This window comes from Prionailurus viverrinus, chromosome E2, assembly GCF_022837055.1.
Source record: "Prionailurus viverrinus isolate Anna chromosome E2, UM_Priviv_1.0, whole genome shotgun sequence".
Lineage (NCBI taxonomy): Eukaryota > Metazoa > Chordata > Mammalia > Carnivora > Felidae > Prionailurus > Prionailurus viverrinus.
This window is the reverse complement of record NC_062575.1, coordinates 3,719,975-3,739,184: the sequence shown is the minus strand read 5'-3', so window position 1 is coordinate 3,739,184 and position 19,210 is coordinate 3,719,975. Positions and strand designations below refer to the sequence as shown.

The window sequence follows — 19,210 nt, the reverse complement described above, 5'->3', positions numbered from 1 at the left end:
GACTTCAATCCCAGGGAGTTCCCGCCAACTTTGAAAATAATTTCAAAGGAACATGTTATCAGGCAACCAGCCTCTTGAAGAGAATCTAGAAATCTCTGAAGCAAGGGGTAGCAGAACTTTCACAATTCCAAGAGAACTACTTCTCTACCCCTGGTCACTTTGTCCCCAAAGGATGACCACCTCTTTCCTGACGCAGGGACCCATTCATCAGGAGCCTTACCTTCATGCTATGGATGGACTTTAGGCTGACAATGATGAGCAAATTAAGGTGTATCATGGAAGAGAGGTGAGACAAGATGCCCTCTTGGCCTAGAGACATCTTTGTCATCTACAGATGAGCCTGCCTCATTGTCTCCTGTGGGCTAGCAACCACTGCCCTCCCTCTCCCATGCTTTGGTATCTAAACGTTTCCACAAGCCAAGAGTGACGTAAAAACAAAAAACCCATAGCACATAGCCAGGTTTCTCACATGCATAGGCTGTGTCCTCTCTCTAGAAATGTGGTCAATGTAAACATTCTGGTAGGTGGCCCTTGGTCCCCACCCACTGCTTCTTCTGCACTCATTCTTCCTGTAAGTCTATCGAGGCTAAGTTCCCTAAATGATGCAACACAGGAAGTCAGCTGGAAGAAGCCCCCAACTGTGTCCTTGGCGAATCCTCTATGGGAAGACAAGACAGTGGCAATCCAGTACATGACCTTTTCACAGGGAGAGGAGAGCTACCGATTGTAGGTCAGAATCTGCCCAAGAATGGATGTGGGAGCTACCATCTCAATCAACAGTGATCATCTCGCTTGATCTTTTCTTTACCCAAGAGAAAGATGTTATAGGCACATGAGGACAGTGCCTTTCCTCCAAACGTTATAAGGATATTTTGGTGGAGACCATCTAGACAGGGGAGCATGGGTGAACGTTGGCTGGCTAGAGAAGAGGGGTCCTGGAATTTGGAGCTGAGGACTGGAGGCCACAGAAAAGAATGGAATAGAAATCCTGTCATTTGCAACCACAGGAATGAACCCAGAGGACAGCATGCTAAGTGAGATAAGTCAGACACACAAGGACAAACACTACTGACACCACTTATATGAGGGTGAAACTGTCCTACATTTTGACTTAGGTGTCGGTTACATGACCGTATACATTTATCACAACTCATACAGAACTGAACAGGAAAAGAGTGGATTTTGCTATATATAAATAAGAAAGTGAATGGAATATGTTCAACCACAAAATCAAGAAATAAGAACAAAAGATACCAGATTGAGAGAGATCTCCTCATAGAAGGTAAGGCATGACATAAATTGGCATAACATTTCATTTTCGAACATCGTTTAGACCTTTGGAGGGAAAAATATGAACACATTTTGAATTTCAAAATATGTTAAAATGTTAAATATTTTAATATTTAATTTCTGCTTTATAACAGACTAAAGGAATATACTTATGTAAAAAACAGGACATTTTCATTTAAAAAACAGCATTTTGTTGAAACATTGTAATGAAACTTTGGAGAAGATAGTGTTATCATTCCATTCTGATGACACCAATGAACTTTCCCAAGCACATGCACAACAAACAGAGGGGAGCCAAGGCTAAGCACATATTTAAAAAAACTTTCTTTTAATGTTGATTTATTTTTGAGAGAGAGAGAGACAGACAGACAGACAGAGCATGAGCGGGGGCAGAGCAGAGAGAGAGGGAGACACAGAATCTGAAGCAGGCTCCAGGCTCTGAGCTGTCAGCACAGAGCCCGACGTGGGGCTAGAACCCACGGACTGTGACATCATGACCTGAGCCAAAGTTGGACACTCAACTGACTGAGCCACCCAGGTGCCCCTAAACACATATTTTTTAAATGATTCTAAGGTTTCTTCTCTGTACATTGTCTTCTGCCTTCCCTGGGTGTAATGTCCACATTTCAGATTTTAGAAGTGGGCCCTGAAACGAATGAGTTTCAGGTGGGGCACACAACTGTCAGAGGATCTGGTTAGACCACAGATATGATCAGATGTGTCTTTATACCTCATGGTCAGAGGTAGAGGGAAAACCGTGAACCTTCTCTTGTTTAAAAAAAAAAATGGCACAAAAACAGACACATAGACCAGTGGAATAGAATAGAAACTCCAGAACTAGACCCACAAACGTACGGCCAACTCATCTTTGACAAAGCAGGAAAGAACATCCAATGGAAAAAGGACAGCCTCTTTAACAAATGGTGCTGGGAGAACTGGACAGCAACATGCAGAAGGTTGAAACTAGACCACTTTCTCACACCATTCACAAAAATAAACTCAAAATGGATAAAGGACCTGAATGTGAGACAGGAAACCTTCAAAACCTTAGAGGAGAAAGCAGGAAAAGACCTCTCTGACCTCAGCCGTAGCAATCTCTTACTCGACACATCCCCAAAGGCAAGGGAATTAAAAGCAAAAGTGAATTACTGGGACCTTATGAAGATAAAAAGCTTCTGCACAGCAAAGGAAACAACCAACAAAACTAAAAGGCAACCAACGGAATGGGAAAAGATATTTGCAAATGACATATCGGACAAAGGGCTAGTATCCAAAATCTATAAAGAGCTCACCAAACTCCACACCCGAAAAACAAATAACCCAGTGAAGAAATGGGCAGAAAACATGAATAGACACTTCTCTAAAGAAGACATCCGGATGGCCAACAGGCACATGAAAAGATGCTCAACGTCGCTCCTTATCAGGGAAATACAAATCAAAACCACACTCAGGTATCACCTCACGCCAGTCAGAGTGGCCAAAATGAACAAATCAGGAGACTATAGATGCTGGCGAGGATGTGGAGAAACGGGAACCCTCTTGCACTGTTGGTGGGAATGCAAACTGGTGCAGCTGCTCTGGAAAAGTGTGGAGGTTCCTCAGAAAATTAAAAATAGACCTACCCTATGACCCAGCAATAGCACTGCTAGGAATTTATCCAAGGGATACAGGAGTACTGATGCATAGGGGCACTTGTACCCCAATGTTCATAGCAGCACTCTCAACAATAGCCAAATTATGGAAAGAGCCTAAATGTCCATCAACTGATGAATGGATAAAGAAATTGTGGTTTATATACACAATGGAGTACTACGTGGCAATGAGAAAAAATGAAATATGGCCTTTTGTAGCAACGTGGATGGAACTGGAGAGTGTGATGCTAAGTGAAATAAGCCATACAGAGAAAGACAGATACCATATGGTTTCACTCTTATGTGGATCCTGAGAAACTTAACAGGAACCCATGGGGGAGGGGAAGGAAAAAAAAAAAAAAAAGAGGTTAGAGTGGGAGACAGCCAAAGCATAAGAGACTGTTAAAAACAGAACAAACTGGGGCGCCTGGGTGGCGCAGTCGGTTAGGCGTCCGACTTCAGCCAGGTCACGATCTCACGGTCCGTGAGTTTGAGCCCCGCGTCGGGCTCTGGGCTGATGGCTCAGAGCCTGGAACCTGTTTCCGATTCTGTGTCTCCCTCTCTCTCTGCCCCTCCCCCGTTCATGCTCTGTCTCTCTCTCTCTGTCCCCCAAAAAAATAAATAAATAAATAAACGTTAAAAACAGAACAAACTGAGGGTTGATGGGGGGTGGGAGGGAGGAGAGGGTGGGTGGTGGGTATTGAGGAGGGCACCTTTTGGGATGAGCACTGGGTGTTGTATGGAAACCAATTTGACAATAAATTTCATATATAAAAAAAATAAAATAAAAATAAAGTTACCTAAGCTTAAAAAAACAAACAAACAAACAAAAAAACTTTTGTGCCTGGCTTTCAAATACCAGCAAAGCATAGTAATAAAATGACTTGTGCCAAAAAAAAAAAAAAAAAAAAAAAGTCAGGTGAAAGCCCCATGGCAATTAGTGCTAGGCTTTACCCACCACATCCTGTAGCATCTTCCTGGCCTGCTGGCCTGCTGTCCTCCATCTCCACATTCGCCTGGAAGAATCTAGGCTATGACCTCCACATTCACTGCCTTGCTCTGCCTTGGTGAGTTCTCTCCTGAGAGGGAGACACAATCCTGGGGTCTGGACATGGGTGGGGTGGCATGGCTCACTGTTCCTGTCTTCCAGGGCTGTATCTGAGCCAGACCATCGGCGCCCAGACACGTGAGTCCCTCCGTCAGAGCCCCAGGGTCTCTTTTCTGGGCTCAGGCTAAGTATCCACCTACAAGCAACTGGAGGAGGGGACAGGGGCTCTGGTTTGCTAGGAAGGCTTGAGGCCAGCAACCGGGTGGAAATGTGGGTGGGAAGGGGCTTTATGTAGAACTCCTGCCTCTGATTCCCTTACAGAGATTCTCTCAAAACCCATCATCTGGGCCAAGCCCAATTTCATGATTCCAAAGGGAAGGCCAGCAAAGATCTTATGCCGGGGGTTTCCTGAGGCCACTGAGTACCAGCTGTATTTCGAGGGACGCCTCTCTGCCCGGCAGAGCCCAAGACAGCCTGGAATAAGGAACATAGTCTCATTCCCCATCTCAGCCATGACCCTGCTCACTGCAGGGCAATACAGGTGCATTTACCGAAGCGGGGAGCTCTGGTCAAATCCTAGTGACCCTCTGGACCTGGTGGTAACAGGTAAATGTCCCATCCTCTATCTGTGGTCATCCCCCAAGCCTGAATCCCGGGGAGGGTCATCATTTATTAATCTCCTTTAGTGTCATCCAAACCTCACTCCTTGGTTATCTGTGGTCTAGGAGCGGATTTGTCATAGGTCAGGCTCTCCAGGTGAGATGTTCTGAGATGGATGTTTGCGTGTATCTGGGGAGTATCCTCAAAAGTGACCCCTGTGATGAAAAGTGAGGGAAACAGGCTGGACAGGAGGCGAAGGTGGACCCTGGGGTGGTTTCACCCAACATCTCAGCCAAACCAGTGTGGAACTCCGGACCTGGGATGGCCCTTCCTAGCAGTCTCGAACTGAGGCTAGGGGCTCTGTACCCACCAGGGTCAACCAGGGAGTGGACGAGAACCCCTCCTATGGGGGTTCCATGCAAACATCTGCTTTTGTGGCACTTGATTTCTAGCGGGAGAAGACAGACCATGAGTCAAGTTTAGGGTAAATCTATCAATCATAAGCACATGAGGAGGAAATAACAGTATGGAAAAAGACCAGATAGAACGGAGTTGGGAGGGAAGGCTGTCTCAGTTAAGGAAGCTGAGGGATGCCATTCTCCCACTTAAGCAGGTATCAGAATCACTTGGAGGGTTCGTGACAACACAGACGGCTTTAGTGCACCCATGTGCACCAAAGCCCTATTCACAGTGGCCAAAAGGTAGCAACAACCCCAGTGTCTATTGACCAAGAAACAGATAAACAAAATGTGGTCTATACACACAACGGAATATTGTTTGGCCTTAAAAAGGAAGGAAATTCTGACACCTGCTACAATATGGATGAACCTTGAGGATATTACACTCGGTGAGATAAGACAGTCACACACGGACAAATACTGTCTGGTTCCACTTCCCTATAGGACCCAGGATGGTCAAATACATAGAGACAGAAAGCAGAATGGTGGCTGTCAGGGGCTGGGGGGCGGGGATGGGGAGATGGTATTTAATAACGGGGACAGAGTTTCAGATTTCCAAGATGAAAAGATTTCTGAAGACCGATGGTGAGGATGCCTACACAAAGCAATGTGAATGTGCTTAGTGCCACTGAACTGTACCCTTAAAAATGGTTAAGATGTGGGAGGGGCGCCTAGGTGGCTCAATCGGTCAAGTGTCCGACTTCGACTCAGGTCATGATCTCATGGTTCGTGGGTTCTAAGCCCTGCACGGAGCTCTGTGCTGACAGCTCAGAGCCTGGAGCCTGTTTCGGATTCTGTGTCTCTCTTGCTCTCTGTCCCTCCTCTGCTTGCACTCTGCCACTTTGTCTCTCAAAAATAAATAAGTATCAAAGAAAAATTTTTTAATGGTTAAGGTGGTAAATGCTATGTTATGTGTATTTTATAACAATTGCAAACAATAATAGTTTTTAAAAACAAAGATGGCTGCCCTACCCCTGAGTTTCTGATGCAGCGGGTCTGGGTGGAGCCTGGTAATCTGCATTTCCAAAAAAAAAAAAAAAAAAAAAAGCTTCCAGGCGATGCTGATGTCACTGGACCCAAGGATCTCTAACTCAGAACCACTGATGTGGGGCAATTTCCAGAGAGAGATTCATATTAATGCTCCTGAAAGCTGGAGGAGAGAGTCTCTCAGTCTTGAAGGGAGACATCGGGGAGGGTGTGTCCATGACCAAAACAGAAGAGAGAGAGATTGCAGCGAGTGATGTCCCAGTCTTAAGGCCAAGGGGGGATGGGAGATATGGGAAGCGGGATAATGACTTTTAACCTACCTGTCTCCTTCTCCCACAGAAATGTATGACACACCCACCCTCTCTGTTCATCCCAGGCCTGAGGTGAGCTCAGGAGATAATGTGACCTTCTATTGCCGTCTAGAGACTGCAACAAACATGTTCTTTCTGCTCAAGGAGGGAAGATCCAGCCGCCCACAGCCCAGATACGGGAACACCCAGGTGGGGTTCCCCGTGGGCCCTGTGAGCACAGCCCACAGAGGGACATACAGATGCTTTGGCTCTTATAACAACCACGCCTGGTCTTTCCCCAGTGAGCCTGTGAAGCTCCTGGTCACAGGTGAGGAAGCTTTCAAATTTCCCCCACGTGCTCTTTGGAACCCCAAGTGAACCCCAACCAGAGACGAGGAAGGCAGCTAAGGGACAGGTGGGAAGATTGAGTGTCCTCCCACCAATGCCCTCATCCACATGCATTTTCCGGAGGCTCTGTCGATTGTTCCTGAGGAAGAAGGCCAGAGGGATGGGGGGAGGGTACAGAGACCAGGTGGGAAGGCCAGAGGAAACCCCAAACCCTTACTTGCTTTCTTCATTTCCGTTACCAGAAGATGCTGGGGACACCAGCCTTGCACCCACAGAACACACCTCTTTTTCTGGTAAGTAACAAGTACTTGTAAACTTGGAGGAGGGGGGCGCCTGAGTGGCTCAGTCGGTTGAGCGTCTGACTTCGGCTCAGGTCATGATCTCACGGTCCGTGAGTTGGAGCCCCGAGTCGGGCTCTGTGCTGACAGCTCGGAGTCTGGAGCCTGCTTCAGATTCTGTGTCTCCCTCTCTCTGCCCCTTTCTCATTCATGCTCTGTCTCTCTCTGTCTCTCAAAAAATGAATGAACGTTAAAAAAAAATGTAAACTTGGAGGAGGGATCAAAGCCTCCCATTGACAGCACAAATATGGCGTTCACCCAAAATATCCATTGACTGCATAGCACTTGCCGTGACCTGCAGCACCAGCGGTCGAGCAGACGAGCATCCTTGCTTTCATCCCAGTGGGAGACAGACCATAAGTCAAAGTCAGATAAAGAAGCCAATCACATAGCACATAAGGAGCAAACAGTGGTGTGGACGACAAAGAACAAATGGGGTTATAGTGACTTGGGGGGGGGGGGCGTGGGCAGATGGCAATATTGAATAGAGTTGTCTGAATCAGACTCACAGAGCAAATATCTGAGAGAGCTGAGGGCATTGGTCCTGTGGCTATGCAGAGAAAGAACATTCCAGAGAGAGGGATCAGCCACTGTGTTTACCCCAAGACAGTGAGATGGCCAGTGGGATGAGGAACGAGAAGCCACGTTGATCGACTTAATGAGGGAACTGAGGCTCAGACATAAGACATGCCTCGCTCAAAGTCCTGGGGCTGAATTCCCCCCTCAGGGTTCACCTGCCCCTTGGCTCTTCCTCTCTACCTGCCAGATGAATCCACGAGGACCAGAAGCATGGGGTGGGGACCTAGAAAGGCTGCAGAGGGCCATGGGGTCCTTCTGAGGGCAGGAGAGGCTGGGACTGAAGGGGTCAGTACCATCTCTCTCTTGCCCCCCTTCTTCACTCTCCTTGTCATCCGCAGACTCTTGGGACCCCCACCTGCTAACCACGAACACAGCAGTCCAGCAAGGTAGGCAAGCAGAGGGGGGCTGCAGGCTGTGAAAGAGTGTGATCTGGAAAGGACATGAGGGACAGAGATGAGGTGAGGCGGTGTTTGACAGTGTCCACTCTGTTTTTCTGCCCCCAGACCCTGCCCTCTGGAATCACACTGCCCAGAATCTCCTTCGGATGGGTCTGGCTTTCCTGGTCCTGGTGGTTATTGGGTACCTCCTGACTGAAGGCTGGCTTTGCAGGAAGAGAATACAACAGGAACTTCAAGGAACAGGGCTTCAAGTCAGGAACACAGGAGAAGGTTCAGAACACAGTGACTGCTGGGCAAATGACCAAGGGATGGGCTGGCCACAGGTAGAGCTGAAAGCTGACCTTGACCTTGGGCTGTGTGAGCTCTGTGTTGTGCCCGGGGAGGGGGGTTCACCGCAAGACAGCTGTGTTGGGTTCGGAGAAACTTCCTGGGAGAGGCGGGAGGCAGATGTCAAATTTCTCCCGCAGACAGATTGCACTGTCTCTTCTGGGCTCTAAGCATTTTTGTGCCTGCCTAATGCAAAGCAAAGTTTTAACCTCGCTGGCCTTCCCCAAAAATATCTCCTTCATTAACAGCATGGCCACGGAGTATTTCTTTCCTACTTTGGTCTTTATCCATATTTCTTCTTTCCTTTGCTGCAACATGTCATTGAAGACATTTAACAACCAGTACAGAATAAGCATTTATGAGCTGGACCAGGAGCCAGAGAGGCAACCGCTGGCCGACAAAGATGTGGGCTGTGAACAAATGGTCCAGCCATCTGAGTGTGTATCCTGGCTGGGTTTCAGCCTTGCCCCAACTCCTCTGCCCCTATGCCACCACAAGGTTCTGTCTTCTTCACTTCTTTATCCATACTTTGCCTTGTTCCTCAGGTTTCCTCCAGAAAAGTCCCCCAAACCCTCCAGTTTGACTTAAGATATCTCTCCCATGCCCCAAAGCACCTATTTTTATCTAGAACAGCACTGAGACTGTCACACTGCATACATATCCATTTTCCTGTCTCTACACTCAACGTGCATGAATTAAGTCCGTGTCAGGTTTGACAGCTGTGCTCACAGCTCCCGCACAAAGAGAGTTCTCAGGAAATACACGTCAGATCAATGGATATATAAGTGAGGCTATGGCACAAGCTCAGAACTTGAGATTCCTGATTACGGTCCTTGAAATGCTGTCCAGACCCTTTGTTCCTTGAGAATTTCTACTTGACCAACCCATTAATATAAACATTTTATGGGTCCCTGTCCCCCCTCAAGATTCTGACACCTCACATGGGTCAAATCAATTCTCTAAATCTTGAGTTTTCTGTTATATATCAGAGAACTTTATTTCCAACCTCAAAAGGGTAACATGCATATTTAATGAGATAAAGAATATCAAGAAACCCAGCATAGGCTCTGAAATATGTAAGTTAACTCAACATGTGGTAACCCTTATCATTCCCAACTACAGGAGTTGAAAATAGCACCAACTGCTATCTCACTACCAGTGGACAAATATTGAACGTTCTTTATTTTTGTTGTTGTTCCTCATCTGCTGGGTGTGAAGGTCCAAGAATTTCTGTTGATGCTGAATCATAGACTTCATCCCAAGACGTGATGGAGTTGAGTGGAGTATGTTTGTGATAGTCCAAATATTTCATATTCTGATGGCAGGAAACCTACAATTTCAAGGGGGGGGGGTGTCATGTGTCAGGTGGAAGAATTTTGGGTCTCCAGATATAAATGCAGGGGCTTGAGAGCCTCCTTAGAGGAATGGAGGGCTCTCTTCCACACAAGGCTGTTCTCCCCACTGCTCCAAGGCGAAATCTTCCAAAACTGGTGAACAGCACAAAGCCAAATGGCTAAGTAGAGCATTACTCTTTTTGAAATGTTAAACCTGGTTTGTGCTCCAGACAGAAAAACGAAGCACAAGGAGGAAGGGACAGAGGGAAAGGGGATGTAGTACTGGTGAATTGTGTGTTATGAGGTTTATTGGAAACACTCAAAAACATTTCCATTTATTTCTCAATGGTTAGAGCCTAATAGCTTGCATCCATTTGGGTGCAAGGGAGGTTGGGAAAGATAACCTTTATTCCAGGTGTCTCTGTGACAAGATGAATGCTGGTATTTCTGTGGAGTGAGGAGGCATGTGACAGAGCTGTGACAGGCACCTACAGTCTCTACTGTAGACCCTACTGTGTGCCAGGCACCAATGAAGGGACCACACATCAAAGCAAACATCCTTGTGAGAAGAGAATTGATTGTCCACAGGTGCTAGATCTTTTTTTTTTAATTTTTTTTCAACGTTTATTTATTTTTGGGACAGAGAGAGACAGAGCATGAACGGGGTAGGGGCACAGAGAGAGGGAGACACAGAATCGGAAGCAGGCTCCAGGCTCCGAGCCATCAGCCCAGAGCCTGACGCGGGGCTCGAACTCACGGACCGCGAGATCGTGACCTGAGCTGAAGTCGGACGCTTAACCGACTGCGCCACCCAGGCACCCCCACAGGTGCTAGATCTTAAAGAAAGTGAGTAAATGCAGTGAAAGGGGATATGAAGAAATACGGGATGCCAATGGTGCCTCTTTCTGTGCAGAATTCCAAGACCTAGAGGGGTCCCTGGGTGGCTCAGATGGTTAAGCATCTGACTTCAGCTCAGGTCATGATCTCACGGTTCATGGATTCAAGCCCCATATCAGGCTCCATGCTGGCAGTGTAGAGCCTGCTTGGGATTCTCTCTCTCTCTCTCTCTCTCTCTCTCTCTCTCTCTCTCTTCCTTTGTTTCTGGCCCTCAGCCAGTCGCACTTTCAATCAATCAATCCATCAATCAATAAGTAAATAAATTCAATGACATAGAGACATTGAACAAGGTGTATAGATGAGGAAAGGATTATGCAGGAGAAAACAAAACCACGGAGAAACAGACAACAGAAAAGTTGAGAATATCACCTCTTTCTGGGCTTGACAACCAGGAAGATGACTAAAACAAATCCTGGTAACCCAGAGGGAGGCCCAGCGATGGGTGATGGGTACTGGTCCTAAGATGGTTAATATTCAGCACTTTTGGTTTTCTTGGGATGGCCTAGGTTATTCTGGGCCCTTTAGGTTCCAATATTAACTTTAGGATGCCAGCTTTCACAAAAGACCAGCCCGGGGTTGTGCGTGAGATTGTACTAAAGCTACAGATCAATTTTGGGAGAATTATCATCTCTTCAGTCTTCCAATCCGGGCAAGCCCGAGCCCTAAATGTGTTATATTTTGCCCTGTACTTACAGGTTCCCTGATTTCTCTGAACAATATCGTGTAGTCCTCTAGGTACAGAATGCGCACATCTTCTGTTAGATATCCACCAGATTATGTCCTTGGCTATATCACACCCAGATCCCCTAGTTACGTGACTTTTATTTTGTAAGCGGTATAATTCTTTTTTTTTTTTAACGTTAATTTATTTTTGAGACAGAGAGAGATAGAGCATGAACGGGGGAGGGTCAGAGAGAGAGGGAGACACAGAATCGGAAACAGGCTCCAGTCTCTGAGCCGTCAGCCCAGAGCCTGACGCGGGGCTCGAACTCACGGACCGCGAGATCGTGACCTGGCTGAAGTCGGACGCTTAACCGACTGAGCCACCCAGGCGCCCCTGTAAGCGGTATAATTCTTTAAATAATCTTGCCAACATTGCTGCTGGTACTATAACATTTCATGAAAACACAGGTGTTTCTTCCTTTTTCTTGTCTTTCATATGTATCATATTTTACTATAGAATGTTTTAGTGTTGCTATCTTTAATATCTGGAAGAAAACATATTTAAAGGATGATATGATGAGTAAACGTGTTAAAAGCTTAAATAAATAAATAAATAGCAATAGCACTGCTAGGAATTTACCCAAGGGATACAAGAGTGCTGATGCATGGGGGCACTTGTACCCCAATGTTTATAGCAGCACTTTCAACAATAGCCAAATTATGGAAAGAGCCTAAATGTCCATCAACTGATGAATGGATAAAGATGTGGTTTATATATACAATGGGATACTACTTGGCAATGAGAAGAATGAAATATGGCCATTTGCAGCAATGTGGATGGAACTGGAGAGTGTGATACTAAGTGAAATAAGTCATACAGAGAAATACAGATACCATGTTTTCTCTCTTTTGTGGATCCTGAGAAACTTAACAGAAGACCATGGGGGAGGGGAAGGAGGGAAGAAACAGTTACAGAGAGGGAAGGAGGCAAACCATAAGAGACCCTTAAATACTGAGAACGAGATGAGGGTTGATGGAGGGCGGGGGAGAGGGGAAAGTGGGTGATGGGCATTGAGGAGGGCACCTGTTGGCATGAGCACTGGGTGTTGTATGGAAACCAATATGACAACAAATTACATTTTAAAAGATGGGGAATGATGAAAAAAAAATTAATAAAGCCTGTGTTCCTAAGCCAAGCTATGTCCTCTCTGTTTCCACCTTCCATTTGCCAAAAGGAAAAACAGTATCTCCTTGTTAGCAATGTCATCAGGACGTGGTGCCACCCCAGGGATACGTCAGTCCCCCCGGGGCCCAACTATTCCAACCCTGAGTTAGGAATGAGAGCTCAAGCTTCAGAGCACAGACGGTTACGTGGGGAAGCGTCCACCCCCTCCACTCTTACTGGCCCGTGGCTCTAAAGACCAGCGCTCTGCTTAGCCTCTCGCACTCAGGTGTCAACCCTCTGAGATCTGGTTTCTCCACCGCCACGCTTCCGCTGAAGCTGTTGTTGTGAAGAAAAAACCAAAAACGCTCTTGGGCCTTCTGGAACTTGGGGTGGATGCCTCTCAGCTCACCTTTGCTCCTCTGCCAGTTGTATGACCACTTCCTCCTTGAAACAGTCACTTCACTGACCTCTTCTGCTCATTTTTCTGACCGTCCGACACCATCGTGTTTACAGGATCTCCACCCCCAGGGCTTGTGGGTTCCACGGTAGACCCGCCTTTCTCTGGACACAAGTATGGGTGAATCTCACTTAAGGCCACGGTTTCAGTTTGTCTAAGACAGATGCCCAAATCGAACCCGTCTCTCTGAACCCCACTTTTTTTTTGGCGCGGTGGGGGGGGGGGGACTTTGGGTTATTTTATCGGCATCTTCTAACCAACCTGGACTCATCATTTTCCTACCACCAAAGTTGTTCTAATTTGGAAAAATCCCAGCTCTGTTCACAGTAGCTTTTCTTTCTTTTTTTTTTTTTAATTTTTATTTATTTTGATAAAGAGAGCACGAGCGGGGGAGCAGCAGAGAGAGAGGGAGACATAGAATCGGAAGCAGGCTGGAGGCTCTGAGCTGTCAGCACAGAGCCCGACGCGGGGCTCAAACCCGCGGACCGCGAGCTCATGACCTGAGCTGAAGTCAGACGCTCAACCGACTGAGCCACCCAGGTGTCCCAGTTCACAGTCGCTTTTCTATACCTATGCTTGTGCCCTGCTCGCTGCCGAAAGAAGTGCTACACAAATCAGCAGGTAATGATACATTTATGATTCATGAGTTTATTGGTGGAGATATATAGACTTTTATTATTTCTCCTAACAACTGTCCTTTCTGACAGTCAGTTTGCCTTTTGGAATTCTGATCAGGTAAAGAGCTCTTACCCATAAATTTTAAAAAAAATTTTTTTTCTCAACGTTTATTTATTTTTGGGACAGAGAGAGACAGAGCATGAACGGGCGAGGGGCAGAGAGAGAGGGAGACAGAATCGGAAACAGGCTCCAGGCTCTGAGCCATCAGCCCAGAGCCCGACGCGGGGCTCGAACTCACGGATCGTGACCTGGCTGAAGTCGGACGCTTAACCGACTGCGCCACCCAGGCGCCCCATAAATATTTTTAAAAGATTGCCTTATAGATTTTAAGAGTGTTCCATGCCCATATTATATGTTATATGTTATATGTATAATTTCTTTAGTTGTATTCAAGTCACGGTGTTTTTCTGATATATGTTATACTGCAACTCGCACCTTGATTTATGAGTCATAGTCGGTAAATGCCTTTTTGTGTTTTGTTTTTTGGGTTTTTTGCTAAATGCTTTTGACTTCTATATTCCTACAATCCATTTAAAAGCCCTTGGAAACTCCAACCCACAATGTCCTCAATATTTCTGTCAAGCACCTTTATGTTTAGATTAGCTATTTCCTTACATACGCACATACCATACCTGCATCTAAATCATATGTTCACACGGTGGTAGTTGTTTAAGGTAACAATGTAACTGTTATATAAATTGCTACCTAACATTGTGGATAGTGTGAAACACCAGGACGGTCACCTGCCTGCAAGTCAGACACCCACCAGGACATCTCGGCTTGCACATGCACATCTGAGACCCCCAAATGCAGCATGTTAGGGGCACCTCTCAACCTCTGCACCCCTCTAATCCGGGGCCAGATGATCCTGTACTGTGGGGGGATTCCCTAAATCAGCTCAGCTGCCATAACAAAATACCACAGATTGGGTGGCTTAAGAACAGAAACTTATTTCCTTGTAGTCCTGAGACTGGGAAGTCCCAGATTGAGGTGCTGGCCAACATAAGGGCCTCTTCCTGCTGGGGAGATGGCCTTTTCTTGGTGTGGGCACAGGGAGACAGAGATCTCTCCCTTCCCGTTCTGATAAGACCGGCACTCCTGTCAGATTAGAAGCCCATCATTATGGTCTCATTTCACCTTCATGATCTCCTAAAAACCCTAGCCCCAAATGCAGTCCCATGGGGATTAGGGCTTCAACTTATACCTCTGGGGGAGAGGGGGCACAGTTCAGTCCATAGCAGTGACTGTCCTGAGCATTATGTTTAGCTGGATCCATGGCCTCTATCCACTAGATGCCAGGGGCAGCCCCCTACCCGCGACTCTGGATAATGCCAATGTCCCTTTGGGGACAAAACTATCCCTAGTTAAGAAACTCAAGCCCAGAAGGATATAAACAGGGTGGTGGGAGGACCTGGGGGGGGGGGGGAGCTGCATGAGCTCCGGCCAGGGGACAGCTGGTAACCGCCCCCCCCCCCACCTCCAGGCAGAGGGAACAGTGCATGCGGAATGAAGGAAGCATGCTTGGGAAAATAGTGGGCGCCCAGCGTGGCTGCAGGAAGTGAGCTTGGGGAAGGGGGTGATGAAGTCAGCAGGGCCAGATAGAGGACTTTTAAACTTCCTTCTTTGTAAAAATCTCAATCTATGCATCGTTTCCAGCTTTGATTTATCTCTTCTCATTGACATGAGACCTATGGCTAGTCTTCTACAATACAGAGATGTCTGACTCAGCTGAGTCTGGAGAATTGCCTTGGAGTGCAACCCTGCATCTGTTCCAGATTGAATGGTCCAAGGTGGTTCTTACTTTCTGGCAGAGAATCATCTAAGCCAGTGTTTCTCAACCTCAACACTACTGATATTTGGGGCCAGATCATTCTTTGTTATGGGGTAGGGAGTACTGACCCTGTGCACGACAGAATGTTTAACAGCATCTTAGCCTCTACTCGCCAGACACCAGTAGAACCCTCTTCCCCAAGGGTGACAGCCAGAAAGTGTCTCTGGACATTGATGGGGTGGGAGAAGAATCACCCCAAGGTGAGAACCACGGGGGCTAGAGAGAGATCCGGGAGGTTAGCCTGGGCGTCAGAGCAGGACTTTGGCAAGCTCTGAGAGAGTCTGAGTGAGAACCCCAGTGGGCAGAGATGTAGGGAGGGATATTGGGCAGTGGATCTGATGGAGAGAGCCCAGCCCAGCTCTGTCCCAGTGAGTTCCACTCACCCATCACCATAGCTGTCTGCTCCTGGGGTCCTGAGCTATGAACAGGGGCCTCTGCCTCTTCAGGAAGAAGGGCATTTCCCTAGTCTGTCTGCATCCGTCCTGAAGGGGTGCATTGTACCTGTGCTCTGCATACTGCGGGTTTCTCCCTACGCAAGTGTGAGGGCTACAACTTTCGTTTAGGTTGCAGTGTTCCACCTCTGGCTCCTCCCTGGGTCTGTGATGGAATGCTCCGACTCTGGCTCCCCCTTGGGTCTATGATGGAATGATCTACTTCTGACTCACCCCCTTGGCCCATGGTGGAATGTTCCACCTCTGGCTCCCTCCTGGGTCTGTGATGGAACGTTCCACTTTTGGTTTCCCCCCTTCATCTATGATGGGATGATCCACTTCTGGCTCCTCGCCTTATTCGAACGTTCTACTTCTGGCTCCCCGCCCTGGTCTGTTGTGGAACATTCCACTTCTGGCTCCCCCCGCCTTGTCTGTCGTAGAACATTCCACTTCTGGCTTCCCCCCTTGTCCGTTGTGGAACATTCCTCTACTGGCTCCTCCCCCCCCCAGTCTGTTGTGGAATGTTCCACTTCTGGCTCCCCCCCTGTATGTCGTGGAACATTCCATTTCTGGCTTTTCCCCCCCTTGTCCTAAGATAGACTGTTCCACTTCTGGCTCTCCCTCCCCATTCTGTTTATGGTGGAAGGTTCCATTTCTGCCTCCTTCCTCTGTCCATGATGGAATGTTCCACTTCTAGCTCCCCACTTAACCTATGGTGGAATGTTCCACTTCTGCCCCCCCCTTGGTCTATGATGGAATGTTCCACCTCTAGCTGCCCCTAGGTCTGTGATGGAATGTTCCACTTTTAGCTCCTCCCCTTGGCCCATGATGGAATGTTCCACTGGCTCTTCCCTTGTCCAAAGATAGACTGTTCCACTTCGGGCTGTCCCTCCCCACCCTGTCTATGGTGGAATGTGCCACCTCTGGCTCCCCCCTGGGTCTGTGATGGAATGATCCACTTCTGGCTCCCCCCCTTAGCTAGTGATGGAATGTTCCACTTTGGGTCTCTCTCTCTCTCTCTCTCTGTCTCTCTCTCTCTCTCTCTCTCCCCCCCCACCCCCCAGTCTATGATGGATTGTTCCACTTCTGTCTCCCCCTGCCCAGGTCTATGATGGGTTGTTCCACTTTTGGCTCCACCCTGGTCTGTCATAGAACATTCTACTTCTGGTTATCCCCCTTGTCTGTTGTGTAACATTCCACTTCTGGCTCCACCAGCACCCCCTCCCCATCTATCATGGAATGTTCCACTGGCTGTCCTAAGATAGACTGTTCCACTTCTGGCTCTCCCTCCCCACCCTGTCTATGGTGGAATGTTCCATTTCTAGCTCCCCCATGGGTATGTGATGGAATAATCCACTTCTGGCTACCCCCCCAGGTCTGTGATGGAATGTTCCACTTCTGACAACCCCTCCCCAGGTCTGTGATGGAATGTCCCACTTTTAGCTCCTCCCCTTGGCCCATAATGGAATGTTCCACTAGCTCTTCCCTTGTCCAAAGACAGACTGTTCCACTTCTGAATGTCTCTCCCCACCCTGTCTATGGTGGAATGTTCCATTTCTAGCTCCCCCATGGGTATGTGATGGAATATTCCACTTCTGGCTACCCCCCCCAGGTCTGTGATGGAATGTCCCACTTTTAGCTCCTCCCCTTGGCCCATGATGGAATGTTCCACTGGCTCTTCCCTTGTCCAAAGATAGACTGTTCCACTTCGGGCTGTCCCTCCCCACCCTGTCTATGGTGGAATGTGCCACCTCTGGCTCCCCCCTGGGTCTGTGATGGAATGATCCACTTCTGGCTCACCCCCTTTGCCCATGGTGGAATGTTCCACCTCTGGCTCCCTCCTGGGTTTGTGATGGAATATTCCACTTCAGGTTCACCCCTACCCCTTGTGTCTATGATGGATTGTTCCACTTCTGGATTCCCCCCCCCTTAGCTCATGATGGAATGTTCCACTTCTGGCTACCCTCCCCCCGAGTCTGTGATGGATTGTCCCACTTTTAGCTCCTCCCCTTGGCCCATTATGGAATGTTCCACTTCTGGCTCCCCCCCTTAGCTCATGAAGGAATGTTCCACTTCTTGCTCCCCTGGGTCTATGATGGAATGTTCCAGCTCTAGCTGCCCGTGGGTGTATGGTTGAATGTTCCACCTCTTGCTGTCCCCTGGGTCTGCGATGGAATGTTCCACCTCTTGCTGTCCCCTGGCTGGGTCTGTGATGGAATGTTCCACTTCTGCCCCCCCCTTGATGCATGATGGAATGTTCCACCTCTGCCCCCCTCACGGGTCTATCATGGATTGACCCAGACACGTGGCATTCTCAGACAACCTGTTTGCAATCATGAAATTGGGATGAGCTGAAAGAGAAGGTCTAGCAAGTGTCTGGGAAGGAGGATCAAACCCTGAATCTTCCTGAGGATTCAGCTTTCCACGCCAAATTCTGCACTGAGTCTTTTTATAGGAGAAGTGAGCTTCTAACCCACATCTGTCTTTCCCAGCCACTCCGTGCTAAGCAAGAAGAGGGTCAACAAAGCGTGCAGTTGGGGACGGGACTGACCCTCCGACGCCAGGATCCTCCGCTGGGACTCAGCGCTGGAAGAGAAGCCCAGGTGAGATCACCCCACACCTGCAGGGTGTCTGTCCTTTCCCGGGCACAGGATGGTCCTGCACTTTCTGTCTGGATTCCCCAGGCTCTGCAGGCTTGGAGGGTAGGAGGTGCAAGGCTCAGCCCAGCGGCCCGCTGGCGCCTGCAGAGCTGAGCTAGTGAGGGGCTGAGGCTGGGGGCGGGGGTCTGCTGGAGGCACAGGTGTGGGCAGTGCCCCCCCCCCCACACCTGCTGTCTGGAAGATAGAGAAGGAAGAGTAGAGTCCTCCTCCTTGGTGTTTTTACCCAGCGTGGTGCAGTGCCCTGAGGACCTCAGATCAGCCAGGAGGCCTGGCGGGCTGTCCTCTGCTGCGGGGGTTTGAACCTCAGAAAGTTGGAGTGAGTTTTTCTATCGTTATTATTGAAGAATCATTGACGACGTTTGATTAGCTTCAGGTGTGCAACACTGGGCTTCAATTCTATGCGCTTCGATGCCCACTGCGAGTGTAGCTACCATCTGTCAATTTCTATTACTGCAATATTGTTGATCATATTCCCTCTGCTGGACTTTTCATCCCTGTGACTTATTTTGTGACTCTAAGTTTGTACCTCTTAAACCCCTTCACCTATGCTGATCATCCCCCCTCCCCCACCTCTCCTCTGGCAACCACCTGTTTATTCTCTGTGTTTATGGGTGTTTCTGGTTTTTTTGGTTTTTTTGGTTTTGTTTTTTGGGGCTCTCCCGTGTGTCGTAGGATGGTTAGCAGAACTCCAACTGCTGCTAAATTGTACACTTTTGGTTTTTTTGTTTTTTTAATGTTTATTTTTGAGAGAGAGCACGAGGAGAGAGAGAGAAGGAGAAGGAGACACAGAATCCAAAGCA

The 19,210-nt window shown here is 48.0% G+C and overlaps 1 protein-coding gene and 1 long non-coding RNA gene across 3 annotated transcripts; both read left to right on the top strand.

The window, feature by feature from the left end:
* Nucleotides 1-3,915: 3,915 nt before the first annotated feature.
* On the top strand, nt 3,916-8,539 carry LOC125153342 (natural cytotoxicity triggering receptor 1-like). Of its 2 annotated transcripts, XM_047836409.1 has the most exons (8): nt 3,916-3,988; nt 4,072-4,107; nt 4,291-4,575; nt 6,354-6,397; nt 6,470-6,632; nt 6,895-6,945; nt 7,908-7,955; nt 8,073-8,539. In XM_047836409.1, exons 1-8 carry the CDS (start codon nt 3,955-3,957, stop codon nt 8,462-8,464), a joined length of 1,053 nt encoding a protein of 350 aa, XP_047692365.1. In that variant the 5' UTR covers nt 3,916-3,954; the 3' UTR covers nt 8,465-8,539. The 2 variants fall into 2 exon arrangements, with proteins under 2 accessions (XP_047692365.1, XP_047692364.1); XM_047836408.1 differs by having other exon boundaries at nt 6,354-6,632.
* Nucleotides 8,540-17,904: 9,365 nt separating this feature from the next.
* On the top strand, nt 17,905-19,210 carry LOC125153432 (uncharacterized). Its single transcript, XR_007147482.1, has 3 exons — nt 17,905-18,353; nt 18,638-18,726; nt 19,159-19,210. It is a non-coding gene; the product is annotated as an uncharacterized LOC125153432 (long non-coding RNA).